General features: G+C 42.1%; 1 protein-coding gene across 6 annotated transcripts in view; it reads left to right on the top strand.

Annotated features, from left to right (window-relative positions):
- Window positions 1–18,977, top strand: part of LOC115568826 (glutamate receptor 3) — an 89,116-nt gene extending 70,139 nt beyond the window's left edge. Inside the window, exons 13-16 of one of the 6 annotated variants that reach the window (XR_003981443.1) lie at window positions 7,564–7,811; window positions 8,598–8,712; window positions 13,337–13,451; window positions 14,938–15,071. Coding sequence is in view for 5 of the 6 variants with exons in the window: in XM_030396471.1 (XP_030252331.1) it covers window positions 7,564–7,811; window positions 13,337–13,709 (621 nt within the window). In the remaining variant the exon portion in view is untranslated. Of the gene's footprint in view, window positions 1–7,563; window positions 7,812–8,597; window positions 12,730–13,336; window positions 14,344–14,937; window positions 15,186–17,276 lie in introns of those variants that run through there. The other 5 variants (XM_030396474.1, XM_030396473.1, XM_030396476.1 and 2 more) reach the window with 5 other exon arrangements.
- The last annotated feature ends 7,766 nt before the right edge of the window (window positions 18,978–26,743 follow it).

Raw genomic sequence — 26,743 nt, 5'->3', positions numbered from 1 at the left:
TGCAGTGTGTAACCTTGAGGCACAGGGGCTGTCAGCAGAAAGTGTGATAACAACGTGGAAGCCTCAGAGGTGATAAAAACAGGAGGCTAATCAAAGCACCCACATCAGGCTCAAACTCAGAAGGGTCAGCTCATGAAATATAATTAGCTAGCTGGCCATGGCTGGCAAATTGGACCTGATGAAGAAGAGCCCTGTAGGTCAAACAGAGCAGCCTGAAAAACGGCTCAGATGGAATAAGCAATATGTCCGTCGGCGCGAGGGAGTAGCCAGGCAATTAAGTCATAAATTAACTAAAAATCTGAGGCGAAAGTATATTAGTCTCTGAAAAGCAGCCACATGCTCACCGTGCAGGAGTTAAACAGTGGCGCATATCTTTCCATTCATATCTTTTTCACCCTTCTGCTGTGAAATTTAGAGAAATCTTAGCTTGTGGTCGAGGCTGCATCTCCAGTCCAATCCCTTGCATTCGCAGAGCAATAAGTCGAAAAAGAATTAATGAAACAGCACTCTGCCTGTGATGACGAAAAGGCAATCTGACAGTCTTTTATCTTACGCTCCTCATTACTCATCAGCAGGAGAGAAACAATTCATATGTTTCACAGCTGCAGCCTGTTGGCAGAAAAGAGCAATTCATTTGCGTTACCCCTGGGTTTGGATTGCTCAGAACAACAGAATGCAAAATGGAATCCATGTTTTTTTCAAACAAAGAGAGACAAGATAGTTGGGTTTGATATTTTAAAGGGTTTTAAGGCTGCGAACAGTCTAGTACAGCTGGTTGTAAGAGGCTGCGGAAGATAATATATCCTGGGAAACATGGGAAATGACATTCACTACAGAAGCACTTTATTCTCAGTACAAAGCCTGTCATCACTTTTGCTCTCATCAAAGATGCTCCTCAGGTGTATATACAGTTTATGTCTCTGTATCACAAGCATGACGAACGCCAATTACAGATTAGGAGCCGCCACAGGACTCCTTTGCTGGCGGAACAATCCGAGAGGTGCTCGTGAAGTTACTTTTTTTCCCCCCTATTCTGTATAATGAGTGTCCTAGTTACATCCCTGAGTCTTCAAATAGGAAGTGACATGTGTGAACCGCCATTCCGAGGGACTTTTAATTAAAGCTGCAGAAGGCTTACAAGGAAAAAAACCACACTGATTAATAAGAGTTAAAGTTCTTTTTCAGATCTGTTTTTCAGGAAATACATTCAGGCTTAATTAGACCCACACGGCATCAGCCAGCTGGAAATTTCAAATCAAGTCCAATGTTTCAAACAAGACATATGTCATCATCGCTGCCACCCCAACCCACTTTAATTTTTGATGACTTCACCTGGAACGGTACAAGGCTGCCTGACAAGTACAGCAAACTCAGGACTGTTGTAAAATTTGTAAAATCCTTCCAGCCTGAGCAGAAAACAAGAAACAGTCGCATGAGTCTGATTCAGCACAAAACTATCCCGTGTTTCATCGGTTAAATGATCTTATAGGATATTCCTCTGAGGCTCCTCCTGAATAGAGTCGTATCTGTATGCAGAATGCCTCGGATTCTGCCTTAAATGCTAGAGTCGCCATTGGTGGGAACACTAGTCTGTGCACCAATCCAATACCACGTTATTTATGTATTAGTCACGGGACCCCAGCAGCGTCCTGTCGACCTGAAAGAAACTTAACAGATTTTTCACCGCACAAGTAGCCGATGGCCATAAATGGGGAGCAACTTGTGTAGTATAAAGCTAAAATAATAATAATGTGTATATTTTTTAAACACACTGTCATCGGACAAGTACTTAATATACGTAGATACACAAAGTTCAGGTCCTGGAATCAGTATCAGGCAGGAATAAAATGATATTGGTGCAACTCCACCCCTATTTGGAAAATTCGGCTCATTACCTGACAGTGACAGTTTTCACAACACCGTGTGTGTCTTTATTTTCTGGTGGGAATGTGGAGAGGCTGTAGAGGCATTTTTCAAAGAGAGAGGTGTTAGAGTAGATCCCCCCTCGAAAGCCTCGATTCTGCCGCTGACAACCAACTAGGACAGCTGGCCTGGGAGCCCGTTGACGTGCCCAGCGGAAGCCTGAATGGCTTCAGGCGCTTGGCATCGCAGCTCCTCTTCCCCAGACAACCCCGCTTGTTTGGGCACCCTCTCCTCCTCCGTCTCCAGCCTGTCTGTCGCTTTACCTTGAGACAATGCGGGAGAGCTCCGAGCTCTGTGCTGCCTCGTCCTCTGCGCTGCAGCTGTCATGTGCCGCCGAAGCGCCGCGATTTGTTTCATCATTTTAATTCCAGTCACGGATCTTTTCATGCAGTCAGTTGAATATTTGTGTTTTGGATGATTAGAAAATTATGAGTTGTACCAGCAAGGCCATGTTTATCCTCTTGATGCGGTTTTATTCCATCTAAAAGCTTGGCTCGGTTACATTCCAAGCTGTACATTGAAGGAGAAGCCGGATGGTAATAATGGCTGAGATGATGAAACGGGCTGATGTGGCTGTTTAATTACGTGTAAAGACCGGGTTGAGACCATCAAAGACAACCACACTGCTGTCCCATCACGCACCTCATTTAACAGCGTAACAATGAAAGAATGATAATTGAGTAGAGAAATGAGACCACGACATTGTCTTCTGTTCCCCTCAAAAGATTACGCATCGCCCAAAGCCTCGGCAGCAAACATCATGCATCTTACTGATCTGCAGGTGTGTGGAGACGGCTACAACAGCTTGTGTGCAGTCGGCAATGCATTTTACTGAGCATGAAAATCAATTTCACGTCTCAACTATTGTGGCAGAGACACTGTAGCTTCTTCATGGTCCAACAAAATGTTTAATAAGTGGCTTTTTTTTCTATGCAGAGCAGACCTGCATTAGGGCCATGGTTGCAGGAAGAGGAGCATTGGTAGAAGAAAATCTTAGGTTGCCCCGCAATCATATGCGGCGCATTGTAACACAACTCCCAAAGCGCTTGTCAATATGTGGTTAAGTACAGCGCTGAGTGAAGGGAAGGCTCCTGTAAAGATTAGAGCCCGTTTGCATAAAAGAAAATGCTGACACAAGTGATGATGGACTAACGCGAGATAGGCGTAACCTCTGAGGGAAAAGAGCTGTTCTCAGAGGGCCCTGTCGAACTTGAGGCGGCAGCAGCAGCAGGCGCGAGAGGAGTCCAGCAAACAAGCATCAAAGACGAGTGATTGGTATTCAGGACGTAGCGTGCGACACTTCAATGACAAAGTGCACCCCCAGAGCCTCAACTTTCATTTCTGCATACTTGAGATACAGGTAGTCCTGGCACACAGGATGTTGGGGGAAAGTGGTGATGACCACGGACAAAATAGAGGGGAAGTAAAGTAGAAGGAAAATGTAGTGGTGGGTGTTCGGAGATGGCATTTAGATACACAAGCAGTGGAGCGTACGTGGGAGAGGCCGTAATGAAAGCAGCCTGCGATGCCTAAGGAAGAATAAAAAATCAGGCTGCAGTTCGGAGGGCAGTGGACAGAGGTCTGCAAATGCTGCATAACTCAGAATCAATACAGATTAACTGGTGGTTTAGAATGGAGAGGGCAATTTCTTTGACTTTGGACTTTAATCACTTGTCCCATCCCAGACGGTTTAATGACATTGCTGGAGACTTCTGGGACTGCACAATCTCCTATTTCTAGATTTGCTAATGATTTTACTTAAGTACACAAAAGCAAATCCCTCCTGTCTTTCTTCCTGTTGGCTTTCCGTTTCGTCTATTTCAGTCCATCACTAAAGACTTTAAGGGGTTGTAATTATGCTGGCCAATAAGCAGTTTAACTAGACTGCTAACAGATCCCTGCAAGGTAGCTTGTAGGTGTCTTAATGTGAGATAGCAACACTTGTATCCACTAAGGCAATGGTAAATGGGTGGTAAATGGACTTGCATTTCTATAGTGCGTCTGGGGTCTACAAACCACTCAAAGTGCTCCACAGAACAGCACATTCACCCATTCACACACACATTTACACACTGATTGCAGAGAGGCCACCATGCAAGGTGCCAACTACTCATCAGGAGCAATTTGGGGTTCAGTATCTCGATCAAGGATAGATAGAGTTTCTGTTGCCCCCCCCCCCCCCCCCCCCCCAAAGTGGTCAAAAATCAGTTAATGCCAGTATATGAAAACAGTTATATAAGAAAAATATAACCTCCCTGCATCCCCAAACCCGCCTTCAAAACTCTGTTGGCCCCAAACTGAAAAAAATACTTGACATAATTGGCTGAAGCTTGTACCAAATTGCCGACCTCTGCTCGGAGGACACCTTCATTTGTATGTGCATGCATAACTGTGCCTGAGTGGCTTGTGCGTTCAAATGTGCATGTGATTTGGTGATTCCAAGGCTTCTCCCCAGAAGAAGAATAATAAGCACCCACCAGTTTCCTCTCTGTAGTCCCTCTGACCTTGTCTTGCTGAAGGCATGTCCTGTTCTCTTTTCTTCCTCATGTTAGGTCACCAGGCTGGAATAACAGGCCTCGGTTTGTCTTTATGACTCTTAAAAGACAGCAGGAAACTCACTGCTTTCAGACAGGTTTGCAGGAGGAACACCTACACAGATGATGTAACTGTGTCGCTTAGGTAGGAGGGCTGGCTGAGATCGACTATTTAGGTACTTCATTATGAATGCAGCAGCAGTATGATTGTTTTAGTATAATTTGAGTACACTGAGGAGGAGGATTATGCCGTTTCGCAAGTTACCCAACATCAACTCGTGTTTCTTTCCACTTTATACAATAGCTATGAAATGTAGACACTCCTTGTTAATTGTCTGGAAGCTCATTTAGAAAACAGCGATATGTTCTTGCAGGCCATTATACGGTGAGGAGGAGAGTCACATGTGCAAAGCTGTATTTATGGCCGTATGTAAGTGCTCAACAAATTGTCTATTCATTGATGATGGACTTTTCAGTCATTATTGCCTCATTTAATTTTAAATGACTGCCATAGATCGGAATGTGAATGACGACGTTTTAAAGGACACTGGAATAGACTTTGAAGGCCTTGTTCATGTGTGTCTGTGTTTCTTTGAGTATGCATATTTGTGTGCCAGCAGTCGATAATCAAATATCTCTCTTTCCTTTGCTGGGCTTTCTCACTGTATCTTGTGTTTTTCTTCTCTCTCTCCATCAGAATCTGCCTTTAGCATCTCACTGCCGACTTTAGTTGCGGTGGAATCGGCCTATTTAGGTTTTGGTCGCACTCCGTCTCCGCTCTGATATTGATGAATTGACTTCATAAAGCACTGAGGCAGCACACTCTGTCGTCAGTAATCAATGCCCAGATCCATTCTTTTCTCTTCATTTGAGGAGGCGTCTGGAGCTTTCCCACTGCAGAGCAGATGAGCCCCGGGTCTTCGGGGAAATTGTCCTCCAAACTAGTGTCCTTTTCCCTGATGTCTGACACATGCGAATTGAACACATTTAACAAGATTGTCAACAAAAACATCACATACGACTATGACTGCCCTCATTGTGTTTTGCATTGAAAAAATAATGGCCATTACCCAAACTTCAAAGCTTGTACATCCAAGCGGAGAACATTCATCATGCAGACTCTCTAATCTGTGTTATGTTATTGTCTCATCTCATCCTTGCGCTTGGCCTGATGCTCTGTGACAGATGTAGAAGTACTTTGCTCAGGTCAAGGTTAATGCTTTTGTTTATTAATAGAAGTGCATTACAGATGGATGTGTTCCTGAGATGAGTCACTATACCCATCAGTATGTTTTGACATGCAATGCTGCAGAGCCCTTTTTCTTAAAGGGTCTTTACTATTTGACTTGTATCCTTAGTTGACTCTATGACCTCTTAACGAGCCACAGGACTCAGGGTTCTTTACAATATCGATTAAGTTGGGCATTATTTTTCAATTAACGCAACAATATGTAGAAATTGGTATTATGTGCAATAAATGTGTTTGTACAATGTCCCATTGGACCAAAAGTCTTTTCACGTGTTCATGTTCATGTGAACATATGAAACAGTTGCAGTTTGGGTTTATGCATCAGAACTACTTGGCTTGGTTCAGGGAAAGAAGGCAGAAATAAAAAACTTTTAAACTCCCAATTTTTCAGTCAGTACTGACTTGAGAATGGTCAGCTATGCTGGAACGATGGACCTTGAAGTAGTAGTAAAATAATAGAATAATGTGCTGTCGGATAAATGGGCTCTCCCATCCAGTGGGACATTTTTCAGTCTATTGGGCTCGAGGATTAAGACAGTGGTACATTATACCTGTTAAACATCAGCATGATAGCATTGTCTTAGCATGCATGTTGGCATGCTGATAATAACATTTAGCTCCACATACCACTGTTCCAGCTTCTAATGCAGCTGCAGACTCTTGATAAATTACTTTTAACAACTATCTAGCTATGAAATAGTTTTTCTGTCTGTCAACTAATGAATGAATTGGCCAATCATTTCAGATTTCACTGTTACAACACTGTCTTTGTGAGGTGAAAAACGCTGCAGGGGAAGTGTCTCCGGCAGATGTTGGTATACCAACAGCTTGTCCATATTCCATTCACAAACCGTCTGGTTGACAGTCGATCTTTGGATTGAGCCAGTTTTTGAAATCCATCCAACCCCCTCGTCTCTCTCTGGCCTTTACTAAAAAGAAAGTCAGTTTTTTTATTTTTTTTTAATGTGGGATCCAGTGTGCCGCACACACAGAGCCACTCGGGAACTGGCTCATCACTGCTTTGGACCGGGATCTGTTCAAAGTGTGAAGCGCCTATGCCAAAATAAATCCAGCGGTATTGAATAATTTAATTGATGCTTATTATAGATAGCGCTCAACTCCCACAGATTTTTACAGGCTCGCTAAGCCTGACCCCAGGCGCTGGGAAAATGCTCATCTGTGTCACTTTGTGATGGGTTGCCTTGTGTCTGCACAACCCCGCTTTCTCGTTCAGTTCTCTTGCTTCACATGCGCATTACCTCTGAGTCACAGCGGAGACGTTACATTCGGGACTATGTTGTTGAAACGAATGACTGTAATAAGTTCTACAGGTTGAAATTAAGACCGTAAACCAAGGTTAAGATTCACTAACAGAGATCTGTCAAAAACTTTTGCGAATTCCCATATGAATGATCATCACCCACAGTTCACTGCTGCAAAAGCTTAATTACGGAAGATATTTTTTCATAATAAAGTCTGCCAATGCCAGTTTTTCTGCAGAAAACCCAATTTGCACGACACTTATATACTGTACAGGTGATGTGTGATCCTCACTAACACTCAGTGGATCTGAGCCTCGAGCTGCAACATAATGTTTAAAGAGTCCCATGAAGAGAAATGGGTTTTGTAAATTCTTGTACTTCATGATCGTGCAAAAAAAAAGTCTGCCAGCTTTATTTTCTGGGAGTATTTAAAGATATCACACTGCCGCTTTCCAAGATGTCTATAAATACTTCATGATGCCAGTTTTAACAAAGCGATCGTTAGGCACAAAAATCCCACAAAACCCATTGAATGCATGCGATCTTTGCGTATTCCTGAACGACTTTTTTCTCTCCCTCTTTCTTCTCTGCACAGCGGTCCAAAATAGCAGTGTATGAGAAGATGTGGTCATACATGAAATCCGCTGAGCCCTCAGTGTTTGTTAAGACCACGCCCGATGGCGTAGCCCGGGTACGAAAGTCAAAGGGCAAGTTCGCCTTTCTCCTCGAGTCCACCATGAACGAGTACATCGAGCAGCGGAAGCCGTGCGACACCATGAAAGTGGGCGGGAACCTCGACTCGAAAGGCTACGGCGTGGCGACGCCCAAAGGCTCAGCATTAAGGTGGGTGGAATAATATAACAATATTCTCCATGTTGTTATAGTATTCCACCTACCCTGATGTCCCCTGTTGTCATTGTCTTCTCTTCCTCTTCTTGTTTTTGTTTATGGACACAGAGGTAACGGTGGTATGCCTTTCAATGATACAACGGTTAACAAATGATAGTCACTGTTTTTTATATTGTACAGTGTATATATATTTTTATATATGTGTGATAAGAGTTGCTAATTTCTAGTAGAAGAATCCAATCCAGATGATAAGGCTAAAGCTAACAATCAATTCATATTTATGTCTCTCTTACTGTTGCTTTTCTCTCTCCTTCGATCTCTCCTCCTGTCCCGTATGTGCTGTCCTACCTGACTGTTGTGTTGTCACTTTTAATTTAACAGTTCAATGGTTTTTCAATTTAGCCTTTAAAAGCTGCGCTGTCACTTGTGACGAATGTTAATTGCATGATGTTTGTTGTTGTTACTTTTTCTTCTCAATGACAAGTGTCCCCATCCCGCACACTTCAGTTTTCTAAACTACGTAACCCTTCATGCCACCTTTTCCAAGATTTAACACTGTCTTTACCTTATATGAGCCTTTCTTATTTCTCCTTAAATTCTTAAACAATTTGTCCTCTCCTAGACCATTCTGATTAACAGATGTGCATAAGCCCCTGCTTTTGACAGTGGTAGCCTCTCTACCATCACCTATCATTATGATGCTTAGTACAATTATTACTTTGCATTAGATTTCTCACGGACCTGTGCATTTTCTTACAAGTTATGTTTTATCGTTTCAAGAAATGCTGTTAACCTGGCAGTTTTAAAACTGAATGAGCAAGGCCTCTTGGACAAATTGAAAAACAAATGGTGGTACGACAAGGGAGAGTGCGGCAGCGGGGGAGGTGACTCCAAGGTCAGCCTCGATGTCACCACAATCGGGTACCATAGTGCAGAGTAATCGGCAAGGCTGTTGCAACTACCCAACCGTAACCAAACCAACTGTCCGCCACGACCAACCTGCTGCTGCCCCACGGCAGATTACCAAATTAACGGCTAGTCTGACCAGACACTTTAACAGCTCAGATCAAACTAAGGAGCCTTTGTTAAGCCAACAGAAAAATTATATTTGTGATTAGTGAGGCTGATAGATAAGAGTGAGGATAGACGGAGAGTTTTCTCTCTGAATTACAAGCTTTACAGAAGGGATATCTACGAGGTGAATGTGGCTGCCCTGCACTTGTGAAAGGTTGAGCCTTGTTTATTTCACCCTTACACATGTGTAGGGCAGATCACTTAGGGTTATATTAGGACTTTGTCTAGGGAGCTCTGACAGGTTGAGTAAAAGCAGTCGATGAAGTCACACATGTGATTCGAGGGGAAGCCTTTAAGTTTGCAAGTGATAGAATATTTCCGATTGAAAAGGCCATAAAACCTCCAGCCTTCCCTCCTGAAGGTGAAGTTTGCTAATCCTGTAAAGTACATGGCTTAGCAGTACTTCGCCGCACAGCTGCTTCACATCCGTGACACTGGCCCAGAACCCTTGAGCTCTAAAGCTGACGGATAAATTCTACCTAAAAAACTCAAAATGGCTGCCCATCTGAGGCCGACAGGGAAGCAAGGGGAACAGCGGCGTCTTGAGGGGACTAAGCATTTCAGGCAAACGTGAGAATTCTAATTAAACAAAAGAGTTTTTAATGAGTCATCTGATAAACTACCTGTGGTCTGATCCCACTACATGCAGCTCTTACACTCCAGCTCATTAATAACCCAGCTGTGACCCTTTTGACCATCAGATCTCTCCCTCTTCTTCTGTGGTTAAATGATGAATGATCCATTATGGGAGCTAATGGTGCAAAGTGTGAAACCCCACTCAGCCATGACATCTTAGCTTAATGTTACGCAGATTATGTGTCATGAAGCATTGTGCTACTCTCACTAAATTACCTATAAGGCAGTAGCATTATATTCTTCACAATGCAGGTCAATTTACTGACAAATGATGCTGTCAGCTCACATGTGATGGCATGGGTCAGGCAATTGGCTAGATCACAGACAAGCTGCAAGCTCCCAAGGACTGCAGATTGTGTTATTACACTCCTAATGTCATTTGTCATGGATTGGCCAAGACCACAATGAGCAGTTAAACTGCTGCCATTTTTAGAATAGCATCAACACAAGAGGCTGTGTGAGGCCAAGATCAAATGATGTCTGACTAAATGCCTGTGGTTCATTTCTCAAAAGGATTTTACGTTCAAAACTCACCTTTCTTTCAGTGTTTGCTTTGCTAACATTGCTGTGTTCTGTAGTCACTGAGCTCAGGAGGCCTGGCTGTGCTACAAAGAGCTCATGCCAAGGAGACATTTCAAAGCATTTTGTTTCTTGTGCTGTCATCAATCTTTTATCATGCACAGGTATGTACTCTACATCTATTTCCTGGCTTGTTGTGGCCGCCCAGGACTCAGTGGCCAGGTCCGATTAGCTGGAATAAAGCTGCCCGGAGCCCTGCGCTCCAAACAGCGCATTGCTTGGCCCTGCTCCGCTCCCCGCTCCATGTTCCAACAGACATCAGGAGATGCACATAGTCCTGCACACAGCTGCATGCACCCACAGTTAACACAGCTCTTTCCTGCCCTCAGGCATAACACAGTGAAGCCTTGATTGAGTTTCAGACACAGAGCATGTTGCAGGGTAATTGCATTGTTAATCAATGTCTCTCCGAGCCAAGACAATGGTCTGGTCTTCACAGTCCGTTTCTCCAGATTGGCTATGAGGGATATACAGTGGTGTAATCTTCTCTCAGTGCATTACGCATTACGTGGAACCCCTCTGGGGACATTGTTCCTAGGGAGTAGTCAGGTCACTCATTTATCGATGTACTGTTTCTCTCTTGTACACAAAGAGATTGACCTGAACCACAAATGTTATAGTGTGACTACCCAGTGTGGTCCAATATCCAGTTCCCGTAAGAACTGTAGTGCAATAGGAGATTATGATGGTTTATATTTATACACAGTATGTTGATGTCAAAATATAACTCCTAGTCTATAGATATACGTGTACACGGCAATTAAAAAGCAAGTTGGTATTCAGATCGTTGGCTTTAATGTACTACAAGGAACATTTAACTGGTTGTGAAACAGAATCAATTTAACGCTGATGCCTCTATATGACCTACATAAGCACACAAGACCATCAGCCAGAAGATTTGCTATTTCTGCGCAGTTATTATAGTTCTTCCCTGTGTCTGTCTCCGGGATGGATTCTGACTTATGCAGGATACATTGAGGGGTCTCACAGTCTGAAGAAAGAAGCTGCTCTGTAGTCTGATGGTAAAACAAAGTTCACTATGTTTCACCATCATCATATTAAACTTACACAGCCACAAATAGATAAAACTACCCCATCACTATGCATCCTGTTAATCACTGTGTTGACAAAAGAAGACAAGTATTAGAAATACATTGCTTGCAAAACAAATGCAGGTCAAGAACTTTTCATCAGGAGGCAGTGATGCTCCTGTCGCTGTCGTCTACTGGGGCCACCAGAATCAACAAAAGATGAATGTTCCTTGTAGCAGTTTTAAGGCAGAGCATCAAAATCACACTGAAAACACTCCGCTGCAAGTCCAGCAGATAAATCCTTATATAAATGGAAGATTAGTAGCAACGTTTACTCATCAAAAGTAAAAGTACTCGCAGTGCAGTGCAGTGCAGTGCAGTGTAGTGCAGTGCAGTAAAATATAATGTTTAATGTTGCTACAGCATTAACATGCATGGTGCAATTTTACTGCTGTAGATCTTTACAGTTGAGCTGTTTTTTTACTACTTTGCTCTTTTAATCCACAGCAATGCTTTATATTTTATATCTAAGATCATCATGTTTGATGCTTTGCTGTCCTGTGAGAACCACACATCTCTATAAAGTCTTTTCACAATAAAAACAGCCTATTTTCAGGTTTATGACAATTTTCCAGCTAATCAAAGAGGTTTTTTAAAGGAGACCTATTGTGTCCTTTTTGTTTGTTTTTTTCCTTCTTTTCAGTATTTATATACAGTATTTTCTTGTGTATGATAAAATTCATTAAAATTCAAATAGGTTAAAGTCTGCACCAATGGAAGCTCCTCGCTCCCACAGAAAACACAACTCCTGAAACTCCTTGTCAGTAGTCTCACTTTTAATTCTGTGACTTTGTGACATCACACTACGTCACCATGTCAAACGTGCATAATTTGCCCCCAGCGGCTAGTTTGACACGTAAGAAGTGATTTAGCACAGCTGCCCTGTTGTTGTTTGTGTAGCTGGGTCATGTGTGAGCTGACTAATCAGAGCAGACTGGGTATTCAGTGAGTGGGGCCTTTAAAGAGACAGGAGCTAAAACAGAGCGTTTCACACAGAGGGGGGATACAGAGCTGCAGCACTGGACAGTATGAGAAAACCAATGTGTTTTCTGAGCATTAATGCAAGTAAACCTATTTTAGTAGTAATCCAAAATAAAATTATGAACCTGAAAATGTGCCAAATATGTCTCCTTTAAACAGTTTATTTAGCATAAGAAGAAGGAGCTTTTTTTCCAATTCCAAAATAAATATTTCAGTTAAACAGAAGAAAAATCCAAATTTGAGATACATGGTTTTCACTGGACAGGACGGGTACAAACAGTAGTAATCTGTTAAAGTAAAAAGTAACTAAAGCTGCTGGACAAGTGGAGTAAAAAATACAATATCTGCCTTTGTTGTGGAGTAGATGCATCAAAATGTAAGAGGATTTATCTTGAATTTGTGTAGTCCTTCACATCACCGCTGACGGCAGGAAACAGCTGTGTTGCACATTAGATTAAGTAGCTACAGGCAAAAATGAGAGGAATTATTCCACTGATACTGCTGAGCCTAGTCGTGCAGCCTCTTTGCGGTTTGGTTGGGACACACTTCATCTGACAGTAATCTGGCATAATTGGGAGATAAGGTTTTTTTCTTAGCGACACGCCGGGACAGAACACGCAAGAATTAATTAAGCTTTCACTTTTGGGCACGGTTGCTTGGATATGAAATTTGTTGTAATACCTCCAGAATTGACTGTTGTCATGCCGCTGACAGTAGCATTAGCAGTATTAGCCATCAGAGGATTAGGCAGAGGGTAGAGTCTGTCACTTAGAGTTTTCTGTTTGTTAAGAACAGAGCTCCTGTTGGACTGAACTTGTGAAACGCTGGTCAGAAAGCTCCTGTGATCCGTCACCTGCCCCCCCAAAAAACTGATGCGCCCCCCGATGCTTTTTAAATACTCAAAGACTTGCAGATCGTACTTTCGAGTACCTGCTCGTCACCCGTGGTAACAGCGTCTGCCGATTACTCAAAGCGATATGGGTAGGTCCTGGCTTTAGACTAGGGGTTATAAAGGTAATAGGTAGAATGCCTGCTCTCTGTGATGTTGACATGGCCAGGAGCCCTGCTTTATCGCTTTGTAAAGTATGTAGTAGTTTAAAAGTTGAATAACATAAAATAACATAATATAATGTTATTTATGTTATTTCCCACGTGAAGAACTCCTGTAAACCTTGCAGTATTGAAACTCAGTGAACAAGGCATCTTAGACAAGCTGAAAAACAAATGGTGGTACGATAAGGGTGAATGTGGAACCAAGGACTCTGGAAGTAAGGTCAGTCGCTGCAGGTCTTTTGTACTGATTCCAAATTGCATTTTGACGTACTGTTCATATGCAAGACAAGACTTCTCTAACATCTGTAGTATACATTTTGTTTATTTGCAACACATAATTTTTCCTTTTTCCTCTTTTTCTCTCAGTTGTTTTTTTCCTGCCACAGACTGTAACACAGTCGAGACGTGGCTTTTAACACAAGGCACCGCTTTCCCCGAAACCTTTTTTACTTTTGAGACACTTTTTGATGCAATTTAAAAATATATATATATAAACAACTCGCTCTTTTTTTGTGAAAAGCTGTAATGATAATGCTGTGGGGGAAAATTGCTAAAGTGCCTTTTCAGACACATTATTTCAATTGAATCACAGCAGTTAACCGTTGTTGATAAATGCTATTTTTGCTCATTTTCACTCTTGACATTCATGATACTTTGACCATTATGCTGCTGTTTCTATTTACCAAACTGTTAATGAAAATTTGATTTATTTGTGTTGTTACTAGTTTGCAATCGAGATGTGTCTATTAGATTCTTCGGCCTCCTGTGGTGTGACGAACGAGCAAAGCCTCTCATTGTGACAAGTTACTCAAATTCAACTCCTCTAAGCAGGCGAGAGCGCCGTAGGGCGTCCCTCTGAATCTTGTGGCTGCTGGGAGTTGAGGTTAGAGGCTCTGTTTGCACATTACAAGAAGCCGAGGAATGTAATAAACCCACTATTTAACCCTCTGAGATACATTTACAAAGCCTCAGATTACAGGTTAGGGTCGCTAGATAGCTTTTTACGATATCTCCACACTCATAGGGTTAAAACTGCAAATAGTAAAACTCTAATGAACAAATTTTTAAGGAATATGTTTGGTAGGTAAGCAGCAGCAAAATGGTTTGATCTTTAGTGGTTTTTTTTTAATTTTTTTAATGGAGCTATCATTCATCTACTATGAATTTGACTGTACTGTATGACAATGTTGCCACTAGAGTTATACGTACATGTCGCTAAGAGGATGGAATAAAATAAATTTTAAAAAAGACAGGGTTTTCAGAGCTATTGACCTATGCGATACTGACCAGCTTCCTAACATGGTCAAGAGCAGAAGCCATTTTGTACATACATGTAGCGCAGGGAAGGGAGAGCTCTACATTCACCAGCAGCTAGAGCATTAAGAGCTGGCTTCTTTCTCCTAAGTGGAGAATGGTTTGACTATGGCAGTCTGAAGTTCCTTACGACTTTGTGACAGCCATGGGAAAATCAGTTCAGTCGAATATTCTAGCCTTAGCACCTCATTACATCTTTTTTGGTTGCTTGTAGCAGTTAGTTTCATATTCTGCCACATTTAGCAGGAGTAGGACAGAGTATGATGATTTACTGAAGCAGTTTTAGGTCTAAGGCAATGTGAGGCTCAGTATGAAGGACGCAAGCTGTGTTTTGTTCTGCTTGTCCTTGCTCCACCGCAAAACTCTTAACTATGTTATTCACTTTCCCCCAGGACAAGACAAGTGCTCTCAGCCTAAGCAATGTGGCTGGTGTCTTCTATATTCTGGTTGGAGGGCTGGGGCTGGCCATGATGGTGGCTCTGATAGAGTTCTGTTATAAATCACGGCAAGAAACCAAACGGCTGAAATTGGCCAAGAATGCCCAGAATTTTAAGCCGGCTCCCCCGACCAACACCCAGAACTTTGCCACATACAGAGAAGGCTACAACGTATACGGAACCGAGAGCGTTAAGATCTAGAGGTACGACGCCTTCCCCATCACTGTCCGCACAGTCCCCCCCCCCCCCCCGGGGCGCTGCGGGAAATGAACCATTTAGCTTCCTGTCATATCAGTGAAAGTTAATAATTCATTTGTATGTGTTGCTGTATATAGCTACTGCTCGTGAAGTAGTTTGCAGTTGTCATGTTTGACACAGCGGAACACACAAGTCTACTCAAATACAAAACCCTGAGATGTTGTTTTGTTCCTTGTAACGTATAGCTGCATGGAGAGAGCCTCGGGCTGCGTGAAGGCTGCAGCACAACACATAGAAAGTTGCCAGATGCACAAACTGTTGTTTTGTGAAGGATCATTGAACTGCTGTATGGAGCTATTTTGCACAGTTTAAAAGCACTTAGCATTTTGTTAAAATGGGTTTCCCTCTGTTTGATTTAAACTGATTTTTAAAGGGTCAAATTAGGTCCCAAGTTACCAACAAAAAACCTGCATATTTTCTCATGGAATTTAATTTGTGGTGTTGACAGCATTTTAAAAAAATTACATTTAAAGGATTACATTTAAACAGTTTTATACATTAAAGTATGTTTATGGGTCAGAGTACTATTGCATATGTGAAAGAAGTAGGAGAAAAAAGATACTACGGGTGGCTCCAGAGGACAATGTGTGTAATCTGATAAATAGCCTTCAGTGATGTCACTCATCGGCTCCAGGTTTTGAAAAGCAGACAAGTGATATCTCATTGCATCTGACTCATTTGCTTAAATGGAAATGATCAAAATCGATACAGCAGAACCAGAGATATTGGCTTATCTACCCACAATGCAACTCAGCCACTATCATTCCAGTGCTCCTGTGCTAGTGGTGTTAACACAAACACTCCCCCATTGCACCGAGTTCCCAGTCTGGCATACTCGAGTCAGATAATAGGACCTCTTACACAGCTAACGGAGCTAGCAAGCTAACGGCAGCTACAGTTAGTGGTTGCCCTGGTGATATGCTGGCCCCTACTTTTTTTCAGTTTGAATTCAGGAGGTGGCCAATTCTTACATACTGCACTTTTAATGCAATGGAGTTACCCTTTAAGGCAGTATTGATAGATTTACTCGTTTTTAATGGCCATCAACTCCTGAGGGAAATATGTGGTTCATTAGCAGCTAAATGCACAACAAATTTATGTTGACCAGCTAGACGCTATATGTATCTGTCATTTTGTCAGGTAGTGTACAGTGCTTTAAAAACAGAATTAAAAAGTAACATTCTTGTTACATGTAGAAATTGATTATTGATTAGTGTGGCTGTAAGACTTAGAAAGACTTACTTATTTCGGGATGATCCACAGAACACACTGTGAACATCTTCCATATAGACAGACAGGCAGTAAGAAACAGCCACTGAAAGTTCATTTTGCCTTTTAACACCGCTTAAAAAAAGTGGGAAAATATCTCCGTGCAGCAGTTCCACAGCATGGAACCAAACAAAAGGGAGTGTTCCCCCAATAAGCACACTGTTAAATAATGTGTTAGTTTTGTATTTGATTGGATTGATTGCATGTGTGTTCTGTTGCTGCTCCTTAAACACAAAGTGTGACAGGTCTGTTTACAGAAGTGCAGCTGTACGGCGGAGCACGATCATTTAAAGGCCCTGAAAACATATTTTCTCAATCAAGTTCTCACGTTGAGTGATTGAATCCTACATGAACACGCTACATCGGATTTTCTGCCAAAGTAGCGATGTTGGGATTATTTACACAAGGGATTCTGGTGTTTGTTTTATGTCTGGGTCCATCTCACTGGTTTGAAGTGGGTAGGGCTCAATTGGAGGAAAAAAAAAAAGGCTGTGTACTAAAAAACTAAAGGATGAGCTATTTGACCTTTGTATTCAGTTTAGTCACAAATATGTGCTAGACTACAGTGCTTGAGAACAATATTTCAAACAGTTTTCAGGGGCTTTAAAATAAAATATAATTCCGTCAGTTTTTTATTCACTTTGATATTTCTAAGTCACATATTTCCGCCCAACGTGAGTCATATGGATCGTGATGTAAATGTTTCCTGACAATCACATAAACCCAGACTCTTGCGATGTTTGCCTTTGCTCTGTATGTTGACACAGGTTTTTTAGGAAACATTTCCATTGTCCCTTACAACTGTGACTAAACATCTATGAAAAAGGACGGGATCACGGGGATTGAGCACCGAAGCCAAATCCTCCGGGGCGGACACGGCACGATAATCTGCAATGACGACACGACTGGACTGGTCACGGGAAGAGCTGATGCGGTTCCCTCCTCTCAGTGCCTTATGGAACTCTGAGTCCAATCAATGCAACTCATTCACGATGATATTGCTTTTTGCTTGAAAACTCATACAAAACAGAAGAATGGTGCAGTGATTTTAAAAGTGTATATATCTCTATATATGTGATTATATAGATATATATAATTCATTTGACGTGTTACAATGAATGAGAGAACTAAAGCCATCATTTGCAACCCTAAGCACATTTTGAAGTGCCAGAAAGAGGACGGATCTTCTATTGTCTAATTGGTTTCTTGTAATCAATATGATCAGATTACTCTTCATCCTTCTGCTGCCAGATTTTCACTGGTTATATATGGTCAAATCATTTTACTAGATCTACTCAGTGCACTGTAAGACACTGGTTATTAGACAATAGCTTTTATACTGCTGTAAGTCACTTATAGTGACCTTGTACTTGTTTTAAAAGACATATTGATCTCATCGGAGCGAAATGCCATTTAGCCCAAAAACAATTACGAGCGCGTTGTTTGTACTCCAAACTCTGGTGCTGCTGCCACTGTCTTCTGAACGTTCGATGGGGCTCATGAAGATGAGATAATGATCTGGTTTGGCTTCTACGCACCGCAGAGCCAGGTCATAATTCGCACTTCCACTACTGCCAAGAGTGTGTTTTGTATGACACAGAGTGTGTAAAGCAAAGTATTCATGCTCGAGCCGAACAGAAAAAAGGAAAAAAAAAACAAAACACCTGTTTGTGATTTACAGTTTGTAAAATATCAAAAGGAGCGCTGAAACTCGCTAAAGGTTTCTGTCGCTCCAGACAGTCTTTCCCTGAAGTCTCGAGTCTTCTGTACATGAAAGTAAAACCAAACAAAAAGGGTAATTCAATTGTAGATTAACTGCAATCCAATTAAAGGATAACAGTAATGGCTTTTAAACTGTAGTATTTTGGATTACCTTACCACTTTTCTTTTAACAATTGCACATTTTACAACGAGCTGTGGTTTGCTTTTCATTTGACTTTCCTTCCAATGAGCATTACAGTGTTTGGTGACTTCACTTAGTAAATGAAAATATATGAATACAAAACGGAAAAATAGATTTATACAAGGTTATACCAGGGAGAGTCCTGAAGCTTAGCACATTTCCATATTGCTGTAATGATTTCCTTTCTTTCAAAAAGACTGTGATTCCATAGGATTTAGGACGATAATTATCTAATCACCTGAAACTATGGGCCAATAGTTTTATATATATATATATATATATATAAAAAAAACTGATAATGTGAAGAAAAATACAGAGTTGTGAGAGACGTGTACATTTAGATAAATGAGAGCTATTTATATTCCACAATGAAAGATTGGCCTCCCTTTTTATTTTCATTTTGGTTCTTCTTTTCTAAGAAACTGCATGTGAAATCAGTGATGCTTGACGAGCTCTGCTACTCACAAAACCCGACCCTAGGTTAACGTTATAGAAATCCAGCCCTGTTTTTCTTTTTCTTTTTTGTAAATCAGTTTCACCTTCTTTTTTTTGTTTCTTTTGTACACCTCACCTTCTGCGAAATAGAACCGAAAAAAACACCTGAAAAAAAAACAACAAAAAAAAAGTTGCCAGGCATAGTAGTGGGTACAAAAGAGCAAGAGATGCATGCATAATTTGCTGAACCTCATTAGTGAGGCGCTGTACAGAGAATTTTAATACATTTTGTAAATAAAAAAATGTACAGAAAAAAAAGAGGTTGTCGAGTGTCTGTGTCCGTGTCGCTTTCACAACGATGTTTTCTGAAACCTGTTGTAATTAAAAAAAAAAAAACAAAAAAAAAACACTGCGGATGATTCGGATGGCCTGCGGGGGGATAACGGGGAGCACAATCTCGACTCCGGTTAAACACGCCGCATACTTTTAACTCCAGTGTCGGTTCGCCCGAGCAGCCGCCCTGCAGACAAACACGCAAAAAGAGAGGAGTTTTCTTCCTGTGACTCTGTCGTATTGAGCCGCTCGTCTGTGGGAGCGTGTGTGCGTGTTTTGGATCAATAGCAAGCGCCATCTGCCTCACTCTTGCTCTCCTGCCTGGCATCCCCTCTGATTGAGGGGCTCCATTGACGGCTTCATCTGGCATGCGATCTTTCTTCCCCCCCCCTCTCTTTATAAGATGCTTTGTGACACAATCAATAATGTATTATTTTAACCACCAGCCGCTTGCAAAACATAACACACACGGAATCGCTGTGCCACGTAGAAATTCCGGCAAGTTTTTTAAAGCTTTCTATATATTTTCGGGGAGGACGATTTCATCAGGATTTACTCGGGCAAGTAAATACAGCAAAAGGGGACGGTTAATCATTTAAATCCCGCTTATTCCCCCCCCCCCCCCCCCCCCCCCACAGTGTAAATTCTCCAATATACAGTAAATAGGCACAATGGATTGGCCCAGACAGTCTGTGTCATCTCACTGCTCTCTGGGTCTGCATTGTGTGGCGAGAAAAAAAAGGAAATTCCTGCTTCCAGAGGATCCAGCCTGCCTGCCACAGCTCAAATACAAATCCAACAAACGTGGCCAAAGACCAGTATTTTCTCCCTCTCTCTCTCTCTCTCTCTCTCCCTCTTTCATTTCTGGATGCAGACAGTATGATTCAGGATTATTCACTGCACCAGTCCTGTGGAACAGACTCGGGCTGTATATAAAACGCTACTGTATGATTCCAAACAACCCATTTCTGACAAAGCATGAAAGGATATTGCTTTTTTTTGTTCTTCCTTTGCTTCACTGCTTCTCCTTTTTTGTGTGTCTTTGTTATGCCTGGACTGCTTTCAAACAGGAACAAGACTACATGTGGGGGGTGGGAGAGTGGTGGTGCGCGAGGATGGCACTGCACTGCAGCACACGATTGCTCCTGAGACGATTCTCTGGAATTAGTTTACTCACCTATCAAAAAAAGGGGCCGACGTTTTGTTTTTTGTCCTGCAAGAGCGGGAGAGAAAACGCGTGGCAAACAGGCAATTAGGATGAGGCCTGTCATTCAGAAAAGGAACTGCTAATCTAGTTAGAGGATCGGGACAACTAATCACCACGCCCCTCCCCTCGCACACACTTCTCGCGTGTGTCGAGCCGTGCAGCTACAGGCCAGCCCCGTCGTGCTCGGTGTCTCTTCGAGGGCCCGTGGCTGCGAAATTTAATCTGATCTAACATGTTCTTAGCCACTAAAGGGAAGGGGGTGAAGATGGTTTATGTGTGCGCGCATGAGAGAAGAAAAGAGAGCGTGCGCGAGAGAGAAAACTCAAAAGGCACAAGGAGGTCGGATACTTTGATTACAGCCCGAGAAGGGGGGAAAAAAAAAAGGTTTCTGGTTCACTAGCTCCCTCACTTTGCAGCGCGCTGCAGTCGTTCACCCTGTCTTTTCTCTCTCTCTTTCTCTCTCTATCTTCCTCCAAGGACACAATGAATAAATCAGATTCCGGCTCACTTCTTCCCACCCATTTCCCTCCTTTTTCTCTGGCTTTATCTCCTCGGCTGTCTCCGAGTGCACCTGAAAGACCCGCACTTGACTTTCAAGTTCGGTTGACATTGATCAGCTCCCCAAACATTCAGCTGTGAAGAGGAAGAAAAAAGTAATAGTTCAAAGGCCTTATTTTATTTAATTTTTTTGGTGTTACACATTTACGGCTGTTTGATCTGCTTGTCATACTTTCATCGTCTGCTCTCTTGAGCATCTTTATTACTTCTGCCAAGGAGGTTATGTTTTCACCCCACGCCCGTTAGTTGGGTTGGGTGGTTCGTCAAGCAGGATTACACAAAAATTACCCAACGTATGATGAGAAATGAGAAAATACCTTATTGATCCCAGAGGGGGAAAACTAAAATAATAAAAACAGAAAAGAAATATAAGAAATGTACATTCTACGAGAAATATATCTATATATATACGGTGTAATGAATAATGCTACAGTTCAAATATGAGTTATTGGACATTATTTGCTGTAATTATTGCTCATTATTTGATTTATCAACTCAATACAAAATACAAAAGAGAGAAACAAAGGTGCAACATGTAAGAATTGTAGTAAAAAAAAAAAAAAAAAGTAATGCGAAGACTGTCGAGGATGTCTGTTCATTGTGTTGCAGAGATATCTACTGAAGTTAGCTTGCTAACCAGATAGCAGTGTAAATACCACTGCTTTCAGGGTCAGCTAAAGCTAAAGTTAGCCACAATAACTAAGCTAACTAGCAAACGTCAGAACAACTAGAACAACTTACTCAGAAGAACACTTACTCTGCTGACACGCTGCCCCCTACTTGTTTGGAGAATAAATTCGACAGGTGCCAACCTCTTTAACTTATTGCACCTTTAACATTGTGAGACGGGATGTAATGTCAGCAGTTAACAGTTCTGCAAACCGCAGATAAGACAAAGGTTGACATTCGTACCAAAAGTGGCATTTCACCACCACATTATATGCTTATTGGCTCTTTAACATCAGGAGGTGGAGGGGATAGATGGTGGTTGCCTTATTACAAGCCAGCAGTGCTGCCAAATGGCTGACCATATTTCAAGTCACAACACAGCATATTTTTAAGGATGCCTGGGGATATATTTTCAGCTGGAACTGTTCCGTCAAAAACTGGTATTTTTCACGGGAAGTTGGACAACCTCTATCCAGGATCGGGGCGATACTTATCTTAGACATTATGGCCTTTTTGTTGTGAGTGATGGGACACTTTTCAACATCTTTGTTAATTTCTCAGGGAATAAAGTACACGTCTTGATGAAAAGTGTCAAGCGCATTTAGGTTGCTGGTGTCTGATGGCTTGAATTCAGTTTTTCTGTTGATTCTGCTCTTTAAAGCACATTTTAACGACTGCCAACACAGCAGAGATGTGGAGAGATGACACATGGAGTTCATATTCGGAGCCTTGAGGGCACGACTGGAACAATGAGATGTGAAGGAAACAAATATTAGCACAGAGACGACATTAGCATTCTGCTCTGAGTAAGAGATTTACATGAACCGTGGCCCACAACTCATTGTTTAGCATCACTACGCTGACATGAATGATGCACATTTGCCATGTTTTTTTTTTTTTGTTTTTTTTTAGGCATGTCTCCCGTTTATGCAAAAACCCAGCTTCTCCAGACGATGAGTAATGCAAGTGTGACTCACAGACAGCGTGCAGATAGCGAGAAGAGGAGATCCTGTTACAGTTTGACTAAACCTGAATGGGCATGGCTCACGATTCGACTTTGAACACAGCGTGATTGCTGGCGATAGATGTGCCAGCATCCGCAGAGACGGCTGTCCTCATGGGAGGTTTGTGCGCCACAGATTCAGGGTCGAGAGTTAATAGAGAATGAATGCTGCAATATATACAAAACACATAGAGCCTGACACCAAAAAAGGCCTCAAAGAGAGAGGCCAGATGAGAATCATGAGGGTCGTTCGAGCTGATAGGCTCAAATAAAAAGCAGCCTGTACTGGTTTCTGCTGCCACACGCTGAACGTAAAGCGAGCGCACACAAGCAGCGCTTGTGATTAAAATCTTTTGTTGTGCAGGTGGATGTCTTCACGGCCTCAGTCTGTCTTTGTCGCACACTTCCAAATAAGGTCCCGCGTCACAAAGCGCACTGTCTCTCCGATTTCACGAGTGTTGCAGTCGATTAAAGAAAAAGTCAATTTTGAGACCCTCTAGCACCATAACACATCGTCAGTGTTGTTTTCATTTTCTTTCAACCTGCCTCAGTCATACCCCAGGTCATGATTTCCTACGTTTCTCTCATTTCCATCCCCCCCCAAAAAAAGTGAAAGCTGTGCTGAGGGAGGCTTTGTAGAGGATGTTGAACCTCTTGCTCAAAACACAACATATCTCGCGGCTGCATTACATTATTGATTGTCTGGGCTCTGTGGAGAAGTTGGTATCTCATTCTCTACAACGATCACTTCTCCCAGGAGTACTGAGGCCTCTGTCCTTTTGGTTCTGAGGGAACAGACGGTAAAACCTGCTGGTTTTGAGCTCGTCCACACTTATCCTAAACTTCAAAATAAAAAAACACTGGTAGCATTTATTAGAAGTCGACAGTAAACACGCTGATGCAGTTCAAAGTAGACTACGTGAGTAACTAGTATGTATGTAACTGACTGATAACACATGCAGAATGTGTGTTTTATATTGAATTAATTCATATTTAATGGTATGAAACATGTATTAGCACTCTAAACAAGAAACCACTGTTTCGCCGTCAAAAAGAATTCTTAAATGTGCTTTAAAATTCCTAATTTAAGGTCCACTGACTCGACGACCTCGAGAGCTTTCACCCACGTCTGAGTTTGCTCAGATGTTATTAAGAGTTATAAAGGATTTCTCAAGTGAGAGTGTTAGTCATGCACTCAGGGGTGTAAATTAAATTGCCCGTAGCTGTTCCAACCTTTAAAAAAAGAAGAAAAAAAAAAAAGGGAGCAATACTCTTCTCTGCACTCTGGCAGTGAGTTTGATGACAAGACTGATACCATACTCTCGTATCTGCATGTTGAATAAAAATCTACAGTCAGCGGCTGGTTAGCTTAGCACAACACTGAAAGCATCAAAACACTCCGTATTCAGAAACTGCGGCTTCAAACAAGCCGTGGTAACACTGTGATGTCACAGTTGTACATTCCATATAATAATTACATGATTGAATAACATTATACTTTGATATACTTTAAACTACTGCCTCCAGCCATGGTTGCAAAAACCCTGGCAGAGCTGATGTGGAAACATGGTGTACGCTGCCTGTTCAGGCCTGTGAGTGCTACAAACCGAGAGTGAATAGAAGTGCTGCAACAAGAGATGTATGAGAAAACGAATGTTTTCTTTTGAACACTGAAGCACAGGAACATTTTTAGTAGACACTCTAAATAAGATGTGAGCCTTAAAATTTGCTTATTATGTGACCTTTAATCCTTACAAAGCCAGAACTAGAAATGATACGCTGATGGATTCAACAGAGGGTTATGAGGGGGGTCATTTTTCTGTCAGACAACTTTCAGTTTTTTCGTACATATTCAACAGGACCTGGATCGCTGCTTGCCTGAAGAAGACGGACACTTTTCCCAAAATGTTTCACTTTTTACTGCTTCAGAAAATGTTCGGCTTAGGATTCTTCATGAAGTCTACCCTGATGGTGCCGCGATGGCAACCAAATAAAGAACCTCTGGGATCAGATGAACGATGTGGTGGGAGAAATCTGCAGTTACTGTGTGACAGCCGCAAGTCAGCATGGACCAACATCCCTGTGGAGCGCTTCCTGCATCGTGCTGAATCAATGCTTTGATGACTTTCTCTCTTCTCGAAGTAAAATGAGGTCTTGGGCACCAGCACAAGTGCACATGAGCGTCTGAGTGAATGTATGTGATTTACGGCAGCTTTGATTGTTCTTCTATGTAGTTTTGCACTTTCGCTGAACATGTGGAAGACAGAGGACCGTACTTAAAGGTCTCGCAGGGCTGGATGAAAAAGATATATGGAAAGTAGCAGGGGTGGACGTCCTGCAGAGCGTCATTAATACGCCCCATTAGAACTGACAAGTAGCTCGGCATGACTTCACATCTGGACGCTGCGCCTCCTCCTTAAAGCTCAGGGCAGCGGTAAGGAGATGCAGCATATTGCTGGCTGAAACGGCATTCCCCTCCGAAACAGAATTCCTGTTGACCCAAATATATTGCGCAGCTCAGTCTACATTTATGAAGTGAAGCCGTCATCAGTCATCGGCTGCCACCACGCAGCGAGTTGTTTGATTTCTCACAAAAGGAAATTGCTTTGGTTACTGTTTGTTTGGGTCACCGGTCTTCAGCTCAGGCTTTTACAGTCTAATGTGCAGTCCAAACATCATAACAGTTTTCCTATGATGCTATAATTGCTCCCCACAATAACAAAAGGGAATATGAGTCAGCTGTGGTCCATCCCTCCAGAAAACCACTGATTGGCTTTTGATGAAGGTTCAAGTGTATGTAGTTGCTCAACTGCAGCCCTGTCTAAATCACACTGTTTGTCCTACAGGGGGGCACTGTGTAATGGATTTTCACTAAACTGTGGGGAATGATAACGCTCTCGCATTTCCATAAATAAACAAATCAGCACACAGTGCGGTCACTGCATAGTTTGTTGACTCATCCGTGAGTCAAACGCAATAATGCCTGCGACTGATCTGCGCCGTGTTTCCCAAAAGCGTCTCGAAGCTTAGACGACTGTCACACATAGACTTACAATCACGCTGAGATGATCTTAGCCCTGAGGCAGAAGTTTGACATTTTGGAAGATATGCTTATTTTCTTTCATGTTGTGAGATGAAGCCATTTTTTACATGGAGAGCGATTTATGGGGCCGGTAATTCATAATATTTGAAGAACGTATCACGTCGTGTCCCCACATGCAAACCGAATTCTCCCCCAACACCGTTCTGCAGGGGCACCCTCGCTGCATCCAAAGTTAAGAGCCGCCAGAGACGACTGGGATTGTTTTAAAGACGTGCGAGCAAGCAGTCTTTTTTTTTTTTTTTCTTCTAGAGAATTTTTTCTTCTTCCCAGAATGAGAATTGGTGCAGCCTGACCTCTCTCCGGGGCTGACACAACTCGAGCTACAAACGCAAACCAGAATGCCACTTAATACCAAGATTCAGTCTCCTTGCCTGAAGATATCTGTTTATAGAGATTAGGTTAGCTTTTCCCCCTGCTTCCACTGTTTATGCTAAGCTAAATTAGCTCCATATTTAGTGTGAGAGTGGTATGAAGCTTTCTCATCAAAGCTATTTGGCAAATTAAGCTGCTTCCTCAATTTAACCAGCTGTTCACCTTGAACCTTTTCAAAATGACACGAGTAGCCCGAGGCAGAAAATACAATTACTCATGTTTACTGCAACAGTTTGCTTTTGAAAGTAGATTATATTTAATGAAATGACACTTTAATTAATCACTTCAAGTATAAGTATAATTTACAGTGTCCTTTCTTGAGCCCTCCTTTGGAATTTTCCAATACGGCCCCCGCAGGAGAATGTATTGATATAGCAATTTAATTAGTTAGTAAGAACTCATTAAATAAACATTAACATGACAGGAGATCAAAGCACATTCTCATACACTTAGATTGAGGTAATTTAGACTCTTCTCTCAGTATTCAAGTTGTTGCCAATCCATTAGAAGCTCAGTGTATCAAAAGCAAAAAAAGCTCTGTCAGCACCTGACAGTGCATAGAGTCCCATCATTGTTGCAAAATACCGGGCTTCCACTACAACTCCTGCAACAAAGTCGAACAAGCTACAGGGCCCGGACGCTGCTTGAATA

Source organism: Sparus aurata, chromosome 18 (assembly GCF_900880675.1).
Source record: "Sparus aurata chromosome 18, fSpaAur1.1, whole genome shotgun sequence".
Classification (NCBI taxonomy): domain Eukaryota; kingdom Metazoa; phylum Chordata; class Actinopteri; order Spariformes; family Sparidae; genus Sparus; species Sparus aurata.
This window is presented reverse-complemented; position numbering and strand designations above follow the sequence as displayed.